Below are 17,642 nucleotides of genomic sequence, written 5' to 3'. Positions count from 1 at the left end.
ACCATATCGCAGGTACCCCTTGAAGAATAGTTGGAGGACCAATGGTCACTCCACCCCATGCCTGCATCAGAGTCCTTCCAGTTGACATAGGAGCTAAATCTCAAATGACACCTGCCATTGGTGGTCAACTCTCACAAAATTTCACCTGTTGGAATAAGCAAAGGTAGTAAAATAAGTCAATCAAAATGGACCGCATCCACATGACTAACTATCGTTCCACATCTGTCCATCTGATTTAAGAGAAACTCTCACCAAGACTGAATGGAGAACCGGCTGACTCTCTCCCAAAGTCCAACTCTAGAATTATACTTGATTCAGCCTTGCCCGCGAGGCCCAGTGATGGAATAAAAGCCCATCCTTAGGGAGCTCCAACAACCTTACTTTGAGGTGGCTCTAGGTGCAAGAATTGTTCAGCTAGAAGACTACAGGCTACAACAGAGGTTGTAGTCGGTGCACTAGAAAATGACCCATCTTTCTTACCTCCTTCCGACGGGAATCGGAAGACCCGACTTCATCACTATCCACCATTTATCTTTTCTTCAAGGTGAGTTGATTCTTTTACCTATCCCCATCGGTTGGGCTTTTTCTCGACCTCTTAGCCTTGACAAACTTCTCCACAACCTTAGCTAACTTGCTCTAAATGCGTCCTTCAACACATCTTTGGTGAGATCCTCCAACGAAGATTTCTTGCCACTCTCCATAGCAACTCTCTTGGAACAAGCCGACAAACCAACGCACTCTAAAAATTGTGAATGACTAAGAAGCTCTCAGCGCCCTATTTATAAAAAGCCATGAATGCTAAAATCCAGGGAGTTCCATTATTAAAGCACAGATTTTGACATAAATGAATCTGTTTTTTCTATTAAATTATGTTCTTATTGCAGTACGACTTTCAAAAAGTAAGACATTTCATGAGATTAAATATGTACACCCATAATACGTCAATAAGAAAAACAAATAGATCTTATGGACCATAAGACAAGTTTAGTCAAGATGGCCCACTCGAAGTCAAATATCACATCAACGTGAACCAACTTAACATGATGCCTAACCATGGCTCCCCTAAAAATGTGTACAAATGTTGTCAAATGATATCCCCTCGGGAAAAAAGATCAGGTCATAACCAATCAAGAGAAGGGATCTGTCAAGCTTCTCAAAATGACACTATGAATACCTCAGAAAGAACCTCATGACCCTCTGAGATCACTAGCACCCAATGCAGCACCAACATAAATTCTCGTAGCAACTTTCTAATTAAAGGAGTGGAGCTACCTGTCGGATTATGAAAAAGTACCCTTTGCCAGACAACTAAGCCTCATCATGACAACATGAATCCAACTCAAAGGAGGCAGCGACTAGTAGTCGAACCAAGCAAGCCTGCCGATTGAAAGCTCCCAGCTTGGCAGGCCGACTAAAGGCCCCCAACCTGGCCGACCGACCGAAGGCCCCTAGCCTGTCCGACCGAAGACTCTCAGTCAAGTTACCCGAAAGCCCCCAATTTGGCCGACCAAAGATCGTTTAGTTAGGCCAACAAAAGCCCTTAGCCGGACCGACCAAAAGCCCACTGTCGGACCGACTAAATGCCCTCAATTCTAGACGACTGCAAGATGTGGCAGAGAAGCCAAAGATCTTTACTTTTTTTATCAATTAATTTATTTATTCATGTACTTATTTTTTACTAAAATACCATGTGTTATCTTATTTAAGCAGAGACAAGCAAATAATTGTATATTTCATACCATTTGAGCTATAAATTGGCGGTAATTTCTAGTGTAAATGACTAATGAACCATTCAAACTAATCCAATCTCATTCGCTCTATTTCTTGGATGTGCTTCACAGAACAATCTCAGATTCAACGCAGTAGATATAAAAAATAAGGTTTAGGTGCTAGATATATAAGTGATATGTATGTAAATGCCCATTTTTATTTTGAGAAATTTATACAAAGAACAAAATTATTATGTATCTATATACGTAATATTAAAAACTTCATGTTTATCTTTATATTATTTTGGTCCCATAAACATGCATAAAAATATGATTTTCATTTTTTACAAAGTAGTTATAGAGGAATTTTTATTGTGACGGTAAACATTTGAGTGATATGCATATACAAAGGATTGTTTAGGCAAATACATAAGAATTGTGTGGTATATATATGTATGTAAATGCCCAGAGTTTTACTTCATCTTGTTCCTAAAACTCATGTTTTTTTTATAATTATTTGTCTCGCAAGCTCGGGCTGTCGGTGGTGCTTTTGAAGCCGGATCTATAAGCCTTCCGTTCGTCTTGGTGGAACAACACTGCAACTAAATTATTTTGATCTGCTATTTTCGGAATGGGTTAGGGTATTCTTTTCTCTCTTCGACGGTTTGCTTTTGGTCGTCGGTGTTTTTTTTTATTCGGTGTTGTCGGAGTTTGTTCATGTGGGAGCGATGTCGGTGTGATCGAGTTTGAGAGCTTTCTCGGAGCTCTCGTGTTTCCTGTGGTCGCTTAATGCCGGCTTCGTCGTGAAACCTTTTTTTTTTTTTTTTTGATTCGTGTTGTTTGTTTGATCGATTGTTTAATTTTTTTCCGGCAGGTTTCTTTGTTTGGTCAGTAGCTGCAGAGTGTACTTTCGAAGGTGAAGGGTATTTTCACCAGGGAGTCTTTGGGCCAAAGTTGCATTCTTCATTGCGTTTTATGAGAATAATTTTTTTTTTTGGATATTTTTGGAGTAATGAGCTTCTTCATTAACTGTTAGTGAATATGACAAGTGGAGGAGACAAATATTTTGTGATTGATGTGGAACGTTCTACTAATGCTGCTATTGAGAATGGGTACAATGTTGGAGAGGGTAAGAATTTTTCTTATAAGGAATGGAGCGGTCTAGTTCTCTGTGATCGGGCAATTAGAGATGAAGAAGCTGTGAGCTTTGAGCCTAAGTTGCATAATTGTGCTGAGCTTCGGCTGGAGATTGGGGAGGCTTTGTTAGTGGACAAGAGGGTTGTAGGGGATGACAAAGTTCAAAAGTTTTTGAGATCTGAGAAGCCTAAGAAAAAGGGATGTGCAAAACCTCCTAAGCCTCCCCGTCCTCCCTGCTCACTGACACTGGATTTGGCTGACCAGAAGCTCATAAAGGAGATTTCAGATCTTATGATGTTGAAGAAGGCTAGGGCTGATAGAGTGAAGGCATTGAAAAAGATCAAGAATGGAAAATCAGCTTCATCTTCTGCTGGAAACACTTTTGCTCTGGTTATCTCTATTATTTTCTGCATTGTGATATTTTGGCAAGGTAAATATCATCCACTATTTTACAGAATATAATTGATTATTGTTCTTTACTTTTCACTTTAGATTTGGAAGGCATGCTGTTTCTTAAACTGTGATGTTTAAATGATAAGTCTTTTTATTTTCATTTTTTTTTTTAATATTTTTTGCATCAATTCGATTTTAGGTTTGAGAGGCATCAATTTTTGATTCATACAAATGATTTCCAAATAGTTTTATTGTTTCTCCTATATTTTGTCAAGGATAAATTTAAATTTTCCTGGCATAATGAATTCTTACTTGTTGCTTTTATTAATATTAAGGATGAAGTTGAATTGTCCTGGCGTAATGAATTCCTGTTGCTTTTAGTACCTCAGGTCCAATGATAAAAAAATAAGAAGTAGAATTGAACTATTTATACCTGTTGTATCTGTTGCAACTTGGAAATACTTCACCCCATTTACTGCCAAAAATGTTTTCTTTTATTTCTATGTACGTCTGGAAGTTCACCTTGGAAATTAGTTGTGAGTCTTATCAATGGATATTCAAGATTGAAACATACAAATCAATTCTTATTTTTCTACGAGATAATACCAAAGTCAATTTTCAATGTGCATTAGTATTTCAGTTTAATTATGATCATTTTTTGTCCGGTGCAAAAATTTTAAACAGGAGTTCGAACATAGATAATAAACTTTTTAAACACAGATGTGAAGTGGTTACATAACTAGTTGGTTCAACAATTAGAAAAAGGCTTTGAGTAGATGGTGGACTTACATAGAAGGAAGGCAGACGGTAATGATTGAGAAGATGGAAGTCTTATATCTACATATCAAACTATCTTCATAGAAGGTATACCTCTATCCATTTAGATTCATCTTTGTGCCTTTTGTGGTCAATATTCTGTTGGAGAAAATGGTAAAGAAAATACTTTCTCTGGTTTGAGTTTTGAAAACAATTTAAATTAAATGCATCATAGGTTCATGGTTCTGGATTACAATTGAAAGCCATGTTTGTAAATATGGAAAAAATTAATTGGAGGTCAACACTTGATATTCAATTACAACTGGAATCCTAGATTGATAGGCGAAAAAGCTAAGTAGAAGATCAGTACTTAATATTGATTTCTACAAATGATAGAAACTTGAACTATGAAGTTGGTCAAGTTGAGTCAATTTCGCCATAAAGTGGGACATAAAACTTACAATTAGAAAAAAAAAGTCAAGCCCTATTCATCACTATTTAAAATTGTGCAATCAGAGGCTCTTTGTGGCGTGCTTTTGTGCAATCCCAATTTTTTTTGCATTGAGGCATGCGCATCTTTTAGATTGATCGAGGCGTATGCTTTAGGTATTCTGCGTCACGCAATAAGGCGCACTTCACCATCTATTCTACCTTCTCTTGCGACCTGCAACCCTCCCATCTCGATCTCACATACCAAGTGACGCCTTCTATCGCTGTGCCGGCACATGGCCTACATCCAAGCCATCTGCTACTATTTTTTTTGAACCTGCAAGCTCTCATCCCGTGCAAGTGTCCTGTCTCTCTCTCATGCACTGGACAATGCCGCCTACCGCACTGGACGATGCCGCTGATGCCGGTGCCGACACCACCCGATCTTTTTTGGCGCCTGCGCCGCCACAATCACCTGCTGTTATTTTGTTCAAATTCACATGCTTCTTTTCTGTTTGTTGAACATGTTGGTATTTAGGTTGAACAATTGAAGCATTAAGTGTTATAAATGTAAAAAGTAATGTTCAGTTGTTTGATATGTAGATATATAAGAATTGGTGGTATGTTTATAAATGCCCTGTAAAAAATGAGATTTAGTTGTATACAACATAATTCATATGTATTTACATATCTAACACCTAAACTTTAATTTACAATTTTGAGTCACATTGGGTGATATTTTTGATATGATATGAAAGATTTGAGTGGTATAAAAATAAAAAGTTAAAGTTAAGGTGTTAAATATGTAAATACATAGGAATTTAGTGGCATATATGTAAATGCCCCAAAATAAATCTTGAGTCACAAGGCAAATGTACAAAATACCTTTGTTGATTTGCTCCAATAGTTTTCCAGTAAGTTTTAATTATGATCTCATGAGTTTGAATGCCCATAAGACATTTTCTAATGGATTGAGTTCTGGCGTTTTATGATTGAATTTTAACTTTTGCATGAGTTTCAAACTTCTAATTTGCTTTAATTTATAAATTATGATGCTATTATATATATTTTTAATTAGTTATTTTAACTATGCAATTTTCAAATTGTGAGGCTTATGTCTTGTCTCACGAACAGAAACGCCTCAATACCTAATTGCACAATTTCAAACATTGCTTTTGATGCAGGTCATGAATTAAGTCCTTATGTTGTAGTTTTGTGTTTTATTATAGTCTACATTACTTCATAATTCTAACAGTGGCAGTTTAATTTCAACATAAAATGATCATTAATTTATTATATTTTCTTGTTCCAACATGTGTCCTGAACCTCATTTTATAGATATGAAACCCTTTTATTATTTTTGGAGTCTGCCAATGCAAGGTGATAGGAAATTACATGTTTTCAACAGTTGATCTTTTAATCTATGCTGTATCCAAATTGGTGCAAATTTAATTTAGTACCTATAAGAATCTACTTTTTTGCTCTAGTCAAATTTATATTTATTTATTGCAACATGGTTGATAGTTTAACTCATTTCAGCTGCTTTTAATTATAGATAGATGCTTTCTAGCATGTGACTAAAATATAAATGTTAAGACTGATATGCTCTATGAACTTGAGAGTATGAATTGATTAGTGGGAGCAGTACTTTTGGAAATAAAGTTCTAAAAATATACCTAAGAGCTTCAAGTATTTCAAATATATAATAAAGTATCAAAAAATAAAATGGAAATATTGTCAGAAGATATGCAAAATGACTAGAGCAATATAGAGTTAACACATCATGCAACACTTGGTAGGTATGTATGGAGGAAGTTGATTTATAAAACCAGCACCAAATAGTTGGTATAAGTTTAATGATGATGATATATTGTTTGAAATCTAGAGTTGTGCATATTTGAGAGTCCTTTATTACACATGGATTGTATGCATTGCGCAAATTGACATTTGAAATCATAACAATGATTTAGTGGCATTCATTACCATGTGAAAAATTGCCAAAAGTTGTACATTAATATTCTTAATGTTCCTACGCGTTAATATAAAACGGAAGATACATAAATCCGGAAAAGGAATCCCAACTAGAAAATAAAAGAAATACAATACGCACACAATAATGGGGTCCTTAATCACTTAGAGATCTACACACACAGCTTTAAACCAAATAAATATAATCGATATGTATCTGATCAAATACAAGTATAGCCATACCAAAATTAAATAAACCCAAACTAAAGTAAAAAAAAAAAAAAGACATTCAATTTGTAGCAGTTGTGTGTAGTCTCGAGTTCCTTATTACAGTTGTACCATAAAGCCAACGTAACCTTTGACGTTCCTTGTAGCTATGTGCCATCATAACTTGTAACAGGGAGATACCAACCTTGTAAAGAGGAGATAGCAATTCATGGAGCACCACAACAAACTTTAAGTAGATCAACCTGCAAACAAAAATACACAGCCTCCAACATAATAACAAATCTCAGTATCTAGCCTCATCATAGTTCCTTCCTTCAGTGGACATTCTCATTCGGTGCATGAAATTAAACTAAAAAATTCCACCATGTAAATAACAAATTCCAATATTGCAGTGCCCCACGCAAGCCATCCATACCTTTAAAATCTAATGAGGAAGAAAAATGTGTCTCGAGACCCATAATAAATATGCATCATATAAAACCACACCCCTCTCCAACCCTATCAAAATATATTCTTCCACCCAATTGTGACAAAAAAAAAACCGCACTTATTTCCGCACTTATTTAATCAGAATCCACACCATAAATCAGGTGGATTATAATCTATGATTTAGGAAAATATAAAAGGAAAAATCCACCTTATTCTATCCTGTGTTATAAAAGAATCAATGCAAACTAGAATTAAAATAAAACTAGAACCAAACCTCAAAATTTCAAGAAAAATTATGATAAGACTCAACCTTGAAAACCTGATCTAATGTAAGGCAAATTCATAGAATCTCCCAACATTAGACACTTTAGACGGGACTCAGGTGAAACACCAATCAATATACTTTCCTCAATTTTACCTCTCCCTGCCAACCAATCCGCCGGAGAGTTCCCTTCCCGAAGAATATGTGTCAACCGTATAGAGATCTTGAATTTCTCAATACTCTTTTTGATTCTATTCCAAATACCCACCACATTCCACTTGGGTATAGAACCCATCTCAAAATCCTTATATAGATTAATAGAATCAATCTCAATTATAAGATAAAAGACTCTAAAGAAGATAGCCACCTTCAAAGCCAACAGAAAAGCCCAACATTTGGCTTCAAAAGGGGAGTAAGCAACAATCGGAGAAGAAAAGAAACACCTGCAAATGCGTTGATAATCTCTAAAAATACCCCCAGCTCTCGCTGCCATCAAATCCCAACTACGATCAATATTCACTTTCAACCAACCCTTAGGAGGTGGTTGCCACCTAATGAGAGTGGCCATCCCACACACATTTTGTTGATGTATTTCTGCATTCAAACCCAAATTTTGGCAAGCCCGAAATAAATAAGACAGAATGTAAGAAACCACAATATTGGGAGTCAAACCCAAATATTGATACTTATGGTCATTACTTACTACCCAAATAAACCATATCACTAACAAAGGAAAACTGGCCAATTTATAGTCCAATCTCTCAGCAGACCTCCATTTAAGGAGATAACTTTTAATATCCCAATTGTTAGACCAATTTATATGAAAATGTTTCCCCAACGCATTCCATATTTCTTTAGCATAACAACAATAGAAAAAAAGGTGTATCGCCGATTCCTTTTCATTTTTGCATAAATGATATATTCAAGTAAATTTCAGCCCTTTAAGTTTAAGAATATTGTCAATCGGGAGCAAGTTTAGAAAAAATCTCCAAAGGAAAAAAGATATGGAAGGGGTAAAAAACCTGTTCCAAATAAAAGACCCCCACCGCCACTTATCATAAATATATAGATTTGAAAAGAGCAATTTCGTAGGGGAAATATTCGAAGTAGTTTTCCAAATAGGGGTATCTTTACAATCTCTCTTAATAAGAATCTTAGTAACAAGTGCCGTTTTATCCCCAATAAGAGACATTAATTTATTAACATCCCATTTCCCGTGTAACCACACATAACCACACATCCTAAATAATCCTAAATAATCATTTTATTATTTTGCGGAGTAATGCCAGAAGAATCTCGATCCCCCAAACCCCAGTCATCATGCCAAAATGAAATATTACCTTCACCCACATCCCAAAAAATGAACTTATTAATCTTCTCTCTAGCTTTTAAAATAGCCTTCCAAGCCTTTGAGTCCTCCAATTTCCAATGCAGTAAAGCCGGATTAGAGAAGGCACAATATTTTTGATGGAGAAACTGAGCCCAAAGAGAATTGTTAGACCGAAATTTAAACTACAATTTGCACATATTAATATCAGAAATCTGCTTCAAACTTTTAAGTCTAAGGCCCCCCGCTGAGTAAGGCTTAGAACTTTTGGGAGAAAGAAGCCCAATGCTTTCTAGATTGTGTACCCGACCACAAAAATCTATTAAATAATTTTTCCAACTGTATCTGAGTACTTTTCTTAAGATTCAAAATTTTAAGAGCATATAACGGAATACTCATTAAAACACTTCTGAGAAGAGTGATACGACTCCCATTAGAAAGGAAAATGTTCCTCCAATCATTAATTTTATTCTTAATCTTCTCCACAACCCCATCTAATTGTATTTGCTTGCGACGACCCCTTAGCAAATTAAGTAAATAGGCAACATGAAAACCAGTGTAATTAGTACTCCAATTCACAATGGAGTTTTTAACCGAATTCCCAAAATACATATTGCATTTGTCTTTGCTGAAAATAAGACCAGAATTCTCTTAAAAAGTATCCAAAGCTTGCATTAGAGCTTTTATAGCCGGTTTACTTGCATTACTGAAAATAATAACATCGTCGGCAAATGCCAAATGGCTCACCAAGATTGAAGTTTTTTGCGAAAATTGAGTGTAAGGCTTATTCATCTGCATATGATTAATTAACCTGGACAAATAATCAAATGCTAGGATAAAAATCATAGGGGATAAACGTTCACCTTGCTTAATACCCCTAGTAGCAGAGAAGAATCCATAAGAATCACCATTAATCAATACAGTGTAATGATTATTCATCAACCATCTATGAATCAGGGAGCAAAAATTATTGTGAAAGCCTCGTGCTCACCTCGTGCTTGAAGGATATTTAAAATGAAATCCCAACTGATGGTATCATAAGCCTTTTTAATGTCAATTTTACAAACCATATTACCTCCACGACATTTTTTATCCAGTTCTTCAATCATCTCCTGTGCTAGAAGAATGTTGTCAGTTATCTCCCTTCCTTTTATAAAAGCAGATTGCTGCGGAGATATAATCTTACAAAGCATAGGTTGTAATCTCAAGACAATCAGTTTACTAATCACTTTTGAAATTACAGAAGGGAAATGGGTTTGAATTTATCCCATCTAGATTTGTCATTACCCTTAGGGATAAGAACAATGAGAGAAGATGTAAAATATTTTCCATGGTCCTCCCCCTGGAAAAAGCTTTGAATAGCAAGAGTCACCTCTTTCTTAATAATCTCCCAACTATTTATATAGAAAGTAGCAGTGAAACCATCAGGCCCCGGAGATTTGTTAATATTGATTTCCTTAAGCACAAAAAATATCTTCTGTTCCGTCGGGATATGATTTAATTCAATTTTAGAAATAGACTCCCTTTCACCTTCAGAAAAATCAGAAGTAATAGGGAGAAACTGGGATGATTTCTTAAATAAATTAGTAAAAAATTCCACCGCATTATTTCCCATCTCATCCTTATCAGTGAGGCACCTCCCATCAGTAGTATTAATACTTAGAATAGTATTCAAATTCCTTTTATGTTTTATAGAAGCATGAAAAAATTTAGTATTTCGATCACCGTTGATAAAAAAAATGTATCATTAGCTTTTTGTTGTAAGAAAGCCTCTTCCAAAGCAATCTCCTCTAGTAGTTTTGTATGAGTCTGGGCCAGATCAATAACATGTTGCTGATTACAGATAACCGGATCTTCCAAGATATCCACAACCTTCTGAGCTTCCTTGACCCTCTTATGAATATTACCAAAATGAAGAAAATTCCACTTCCTTAACCCAACAGCAACTTGTTTATGAAGTTGCCAAAGGACATACCAATGATTACCAACACCATTATTATGCCAGACCTGCTTAACAGTACTCAAAAAAGAATCGTGAGTAGTCCAAATATTTAGGAATTTGAAATGATAATTTGCAGCTTTGGTAGTGAAATCAAGAGAAAGCATAATGGGGTTGTGATCGGACCCCGCATGATTAAGATGATGTACTTTAGAAACGTGAAAATAATTAAGAAAATGTTGATTACCAAAGAAACGATCCAAACTTTGAAACATAGATCCTCTTCTCCAAGTGAAACGAGTACTCATGAAACCAAGATCAAATAAGCCGACTTCAACAATTTTATCATTAAATGGTTGATAAGATTTAGATCACCACCTCTACCTCCTAACCTTTCAGAAGGCTTCATTATCATATTGAAATCCCTTCCAGCAAACCAATTATCATTAATATTTTCCCCCATAACCGACAGTGTCCCAAAGATAATATTTCTGCTGCAGAACAGTACTAGCATAAACAAAGGTTACCCAAGAACAAAAAGAATCCAATTTGAAGTACACCAGTACAAATTGCTCCTCGTTTTGCACAATATTAAACTGGACTTCATGTTTCAAAAAAATCCAAATCTTGTTGTTAGTATTGCAGAAATGATTGTAATCTTTGAACTTCCAGAAGATGCGCTCCTTATTAAGAGAAACAATCGGCTCTATAAGAGCAAAAATAGCCAAATTATGAACCCTGCTTAAATATTTTATATATATACATACATACATACATATATCCATGCTTCTATTGCCTTAGAGTTTCGTCATATAATTTTGTAAACTCGCCTATATTTTAAACATGTTTATCAAGGCCATTCATAAGGGGGTACTTTTGTGGAGGTTTATAGAACTGAAACAAGTAGAAATTGAGTTTGTGAAAATGTTTAAAAGACACAAGGCTAGGATTACTTGAATAATGATTAAGCATACGATACACAATCCTAGTGGGTGTGAGATTAGTAATTATCAACTAAGGGCCCGTTTGGGGCAGCTTATAACATAGCGTTTGTTTCGCGTGTTTTAACTGATTATTTAAAAACCGTGTTTTCTAATTGTGAAAGACGCAACCCGCGGGATGACCCCCACGGACCGCGTTTCATTCGCTTCTATTACTTGCCTGCCCTCGATCGCGTGCCCTGTGCCCTCCTTCGAATCTTTTTTCCTCTTCGCTCACATCCTCCGCGGCGCTCCTCCATCTTTTTCGACAACTTCTAGGTTCTCCTTCGACATTTCTTCAAATTTTTCCTCTTCGGCCGTTCCAAACCAGTGCACTGTTCTTCATCTTCGACATTCCTTCTTCTGCATTCTCGTTCCAGTTGAACAACAACTTTCTTGCTGTAGAACTACAAATCGTTGATCGCACTTTTGTTTTTTATGTAAAATTGCAAATATATATATATATATATTCTTTTTTGCTGTAAAACTGCAAATCACAGATTGCATTTGTTTTGGTCCTGTCGAACAACACTCTAATGTGAGAGTTGCAGAGAGATTTTCTGATAATTGTAAGGCGTTTTATTGCGGCTGGTAGGATTTTATTACTCAAATTGGTTATATGATGCATAGATATTCTACTTCAAAATGTAAATTTATGGCCATACTGCATATTAGATTGAAAATGACCCCTTAATTTTTTATAGAATAATTGCTGCAGTGATTGTCATGGTGAAGAGATTTTTTGGAGCTTTGGTTACCTATTTGATATTTGTTTCTAAGTAACATGCAATGGTTGTTTGTCTGCAAAATGGAATTATTTTATGAACCTAAATGTAAATATATTGGGGAAGAAATGACACTATTGAGATTTTATGATTTGTATTTGTATGAAGAAAAGGAATGCCTTGTTGGTAAATTTTAAAAGGAAAATTTACATTGATCCCACAAATCTAGAAATTTACATAGATACCACAAATCAATCATCAATTTTGAAGTATGGTTTTGCTCTGATTTTGACCTCATTTTGACAGAAATTGCAACTTTGAAGTTTGGTTTTGCTCTGATTTTGATAGGAATTGAGTGGTATGTATACAAGAATTAAGGCATTAGATATAAAAAATCACAAGAATTGAGTGGTATTGCTTGTAAATTTTAAACAGTTTGAAGCATTTTCTTATTGAGCTTTTCTCCTCTATTACTCTATATATGGTTTATTGCTTGTAAATTTTAGCGTGTTTATGGGTTGTTTGGTTCAGTGCTATTAAATATTGTGTGCCTCATTCAATTGTATGTTTTAAGGCAAGATCGGATGTGTTTTTTTTTTTTTTTTTTCATATATTGTTGTTTTTTGTTATACAATTTTTGCGATTATTTGAAGTTAATCAAGTCATGAGAAAACTGCAACGATCTGATGGATTTATCCTTTCGTGATGTTTATTGAATTTAAGTACATGATGATCTCTTATAGCGAGTCATCTCCTCCTGCGTGCTTTCATGTTTTTCAGTTTGTATTGTAGGTTTTGCAATTCTTTTTGTGCTTTTGAATGCATGAATTGCATGAGAAAAAAGTAATAATTTTGGACTGGAATTTATGAATTTTAACTCTCATTGAAATAAAAAACGAGCAATGTTTTTTCAATTAAAACAACCAGCTTGGGTTTTGATCTATGAGGGTGTTACTTGATCCTTGTGAGCACTCATTTATTGTAAAACATGTGATGTAAAGATCCACTATGATTTATGACTTGACATTTATGAAGGATGTACCTTTGTGCATGCTTTTCACTGGTGATATATCTGTAATGGACATAATTGAATATATGGTATCTCATTTTAGTAGTGATCGATCTAGTGGCGGGGTTGTAACAAGGGTTGATCAAGGCATTATGTTTCTAGGGAAGAGAAGCATAAAATCAAGTGTTGTTGAAATGATAATTTTTGTAGCATGAATGACCTCTTAAAATGTATAATTTTTGTAATTTTAATAAAGTTGAAGTTTGTTTTTGTTTCGTTTTTGTAGAGCTGTTGAATGATCTGTGTATATTGATGCCAAAGGATGAATATGGCATGAACTACATGCTCTATTTAAATACTTGAGTAAGCTTATTAGTTCATGTAAGAAGTAAGATAATTTCATACTGTTATGAAACTTGTGTATCTACTGAAAGTAATGGACATATAAGAAATTGAAGAATTTGGAAGATACTGATGATCCAATTAACTGCAGAAATTGCAGTGTATAGTTAAATATAAATGACTGTTATACATAACAAATAGTTTCCACAGGCATATTAGTATGAGAATGTGTATTTTACTTTTGTATTAATATGTGATGTAATCACCTAGATATTAGTATGTGAAGGTGTATTTTACGTTTGTATATATAACTGTGCTTCTTTGATGTGATCAGAAATATTTGAGTTATATAAATGTAACTCAATTATTTTGTATTTTCATGTATTAACATTTGAACTTTAATTTTGTTGAGAAAATTACAAATTCTGCGTGACAAATTGTTCATTTAACTAAAAAAGTCTGTAAATAAGCTGTTTACAAAACACACAAGCCAAACAGCTAAACAGTTTATGCACAACAGGGGCAGAATAGTCATTTATCCAGAATCAGCTGTTTTTCAAACGCACAAACCAAACCGTCAGCCAGCTTATCTGGATCAGCTGCTCATCAGCAGATTATCAGGATAAGCTGTTTATCAGCAGAAGCTGGATAAGCTGCAGTTGCCCCAAACAGACTCTAATATTTCTAGGAGATGAAGTGACACGTAGGCATGATATATTATAATATTTTGGATTCGCTATATTGAAGGATGAGGATAAAACAAGCATATAATTTTTATGATTTAGGTTAGGTGTTTAAATTTAGATGTGCCTTAAGATGATCATGTTATAAACGACAGAATATCATGTAGACTTTAACAATATTTATAAATATGTAATTAGGCATGTTATATTGTATGGATTTTTGTGTGACAGTAAAGATGTCATTTATAGACAAGTTGGCTGTGAAAAAAATAAAAATGTTATAATGGATGTATAAAATTATTAGAAAAAATAGTTTGATTTTTATATTAAAGGGATGGTTAAGTATATCTATCACCTGTAAAATTAGAGTTTAAAAAGTCCATGGTAAAATATCACGTTGTAGTAGGTTTTATTTCTCATGCAGCACTCGTCAAGGATGAAAGGGTTTAATTAAGCACTAGATTTTTAAGAGATAATATGTGTTTTACTCGCTATATTTTTTTTAAAATTATGGAGATTAACAACAAAATTTCGATTCAAGATGAAGTGAATTGAACAAAACAAACAAAGATCTGATCAATTTTGTAATTTAGAAACCCAAATTTTGAAGAGTACCTGTTTGACTTATCCTGACACTGAAAGGGCTCAATATAAGCACTTTAAAAAAATATAAATTATTTCAAAATGGAGTAAATATTATATTTATTTGTTATGCACTTAAAATCATTTTAAGGTTACTTAAGTTCTAGAAGAACATGCATATATTTGAGGAGAACTTTAATTTTAGCCCTTTATGTTGTTTATTTTTTCAACTAGTATCTCATTAACTTCAGATGTTAAATTTTTTATGTATTCCTATACATTTAACGTATCTGCTTAACTATTCAGATTATCTTTTGTTGATTCGCATAAAGTTTGTTTAATTATTTGATTTTTTGTATACTAATGACCATATTTCAAATTCCTTCACCTAACCCACTGAATATTTGTTTCAAGTTCATTGTAATTGTATCAATGGATTGCACCTTTCAACTTATCTTATCAACAAAAAAAATGTGTTTATAAGCTTAGAAGACATCCTTTGATTAGGAGCTTAGGCTCCCCAGTCTAGATAGAGATCATACATTTGAAGCTTTGCATATACACGTGTGTGTTTGAGATTGATCTTACTTGGACAGAATTTGTTCATTGAGAATAATAATAATAATAATAATGCTTGGAGCCCCTAATAATAATGCGGGGCCCCAAAAAAAAAAAAAAAAAAAAAAAAAAGCCATTTTTGTTTGATACTTTGAACTGCTTGCATCTGTACTTCTTTAGGCAGAATTTATTGCATTATTACGAAGCAAGAAGTTTTATTGGAAACCGTATTCATAATTAAAGAGTCTCCCCTTTTCTTTACTAATGGTCTGATGTTTAATGTTTTCTCCATCCAGGAGTCTTTTCGAATGGCAGCTCAAACTCGGCCTTTCTAGGATCTCCACAATCATCAATTGGAACCGCCACTAACAGCAACAACAGCAGCAGCATCATTTCATTTCAGTTTTTCCGCAATGCCTCGAACGGTTGGTCAAGCTGAGATTCCATCAAATATGGTAAGCCCTTTTACAAGTTGAGAAGTAATTTAAGTAGAAAAAGTGTTGCTTATCTAGATGCATGAAAAACCTTCTAATTGCAGCAAATGGGTATTTTTGCAGCTTGTAATTGTTTTGTTATTGCCTTATTATGACAATTCTCGTTGGACTCCTCTGGATGCTTAATACTTGGATGCTAAACGCTTCTTTTCTTTTTCTTCATTCTGATATGAATGCAAGACATGAATCTGAAAGGGAGACATTCTATTAAAAGAATGGGAAGCAGCTTAGCGGCCAGAAGCTTTGGATTCAAACTCCTTCATTAATCTGGAGCCAGACTATATTTGACGGTATGCACGGGTACATGCCTCGATGAGCCTGCACTGTGTGCCTGAACTTGAGCATAATAATGTAGGTATAGGAATTTTTTATGACGGTGATAGCAAGCTGTTCATTTCTCGGTTCTTTTTGCCTCACGTTGGTATTATTGGCCATTTCTGGACGATGTTTATGTTATTATTGTTTTATTTCATTTTCATCTATAATTGATGGGATTACTCGGAAGCTTGCATTAGCATGCACGTTTCAACAAATGGCCAGGTTCAAATTATTCAGGGCTGCGTGAAACTGAGAAAATAAACTAATAGAGGATTAACAGCGGCAACGCCATCACTCTTTGCACATTTACAGGCTAAAAAAAGTAACCTTTTGAATTGAAAATGGAGAAAGATGAGTTGGTGAAGATCCAATTCCTCTCCCTTGTGCAACAAGTACATCAGCAATGTAAGCAAATGAATTTGAATTTATTATTTTTTTGTTGAATAACTTGTTGGATGTTTGGTTATTGTTTATTTGGAGGCTTAGTTTGAACAATTTTAAATGAGAGAACTATAACACTGTAATCATTAAAATTGATGATATTTAAACACATTGAATGAATTTATTGTAATGGATGAGAAAATTTAAATAAATTTATTTTTAATATGTACAACTATTTTCATCATATTTACGGTCATTTTATGGGTTATAGTTATTAAAAGAATTGTCATTTATTTAGCAAAATAAAAATATAATAACTTACCTTTTCCCAAAAAAAATAGCATCTAAGTTGATAATATTCATGAAATATTTTTCATTCAGTGCTTGCACAAAAATAATCTAGGCTTGCAAAAGATTATAAAGCCTTTTTGTAATACTCCTTAAAAAAACATAGACACTTTGGCATTTCTTGTCATGTAATTTGAAGTGAAATGTATGTCACAATATCAAGTTAGATACAATATGAATTTACAAAAATTAATGATTGTTAACAAAATATTGATTTTTTTTTTATTTCAACTAATTTCTAAACCAATCACTTCTACACATAAGAACTTGAAAGGTATGTGTATTTAATGTTGAGTAATATGTTTCTATAACTCCTTAGTAAGCGTTGAAAGTGGATTCTGATGCAATAGTAAAAATAGGTATTGAATGTATTTCATAAACCATTATAGAATGTAAAAATTTTTGATTTGTTAGTTTTCCATAATGTAAAACATGATATTAATTATAAGTCTTTTTTTTTTTTGGTTGAGAATATAATTACCTTCTTTCAAGTAGAAAGTGTTGGGTAATGTGGAGACCCGGTCCACCAAAATTTAATTAGCTTTATAATTAAGAATCTCACATACCGCTCACATACTATTCCATCTACCGATCACCTACCACATCCCATCTAATGCTCACCTACATCCCACCTACCGCTTTCAT

The 17,642-nt window shown here is 34.1% G+C and overlaps 1 protein-coding gene across 6 annotated transcripts; it reads left to right on the top strand.

Moving 5' to 3' along the window:
- Positions 1–2,178: 2,178 nt before the first annotated feature.
- Positions 2,179–16,744, top strand: LOC110036563. 6 transcript variants are annotated; one of them, XM_020741033.1, is made up of 5 exons: positions 2,179–2,350; positions 2,584–2,662; positions 2,746–3,276; positions 15,753–15,911; positions 16,131–16,744. In XM_020741033.1, coding segments are annotated over exons 2-4 (675 nt in total). In that variant the 5' UTR covers positions 2,179–2,350; positions 2,584–2,661; the 3' UTR covers positions 15,896–15,911; positions 16,131–16,744. The 6 variants fall into 6 exon arrangements, with proteins under 6 accessions (XP_020596692.1, XP_020596689.1, XP_020596690.1 ...); XM_020741030.1 differs by having other exon boundaries at positions 16,014–16,744; XM_020741031.1 differs by having other exon boundaries at positions 15,995–16,744.
- Positions 16,745–17,642: the final 898 nt, after the last annotated feature.

The sequence above is a fragment of the Phalaenopsis equestris genome, unplaced genomic scaffold (assembly GCF_001263595.1).
Source record: "Phalaenopsis equestris unplaced genomic scaffold, ASM126359v1 Scaffold208465, whole genome shotgun sequence".
NCBI lineage: Eukaryota > Viridiplantae > Streptophyta > Magnoliopsida > Asparagales > Orchidaceae > Phalaenopsis > Phalaenopsis equestris.
Note: the sequence above shows the minus strand (reverse complement) of the source record. Positions and strands in the feature narration are given on the sequence as shown.

Bases quoted from the DNA above. Each gene is read 5' to 3' on its own strand.
- LOC110036563 (XM_020741033.1), top strand. The intron at 3,277-15,752 runs GTAAATATCATC...TTCTCCATCCAG, and splicing joins CATTGTGATATTTTGGCAAG to GAGTCTTTTCGAATGGCAGC.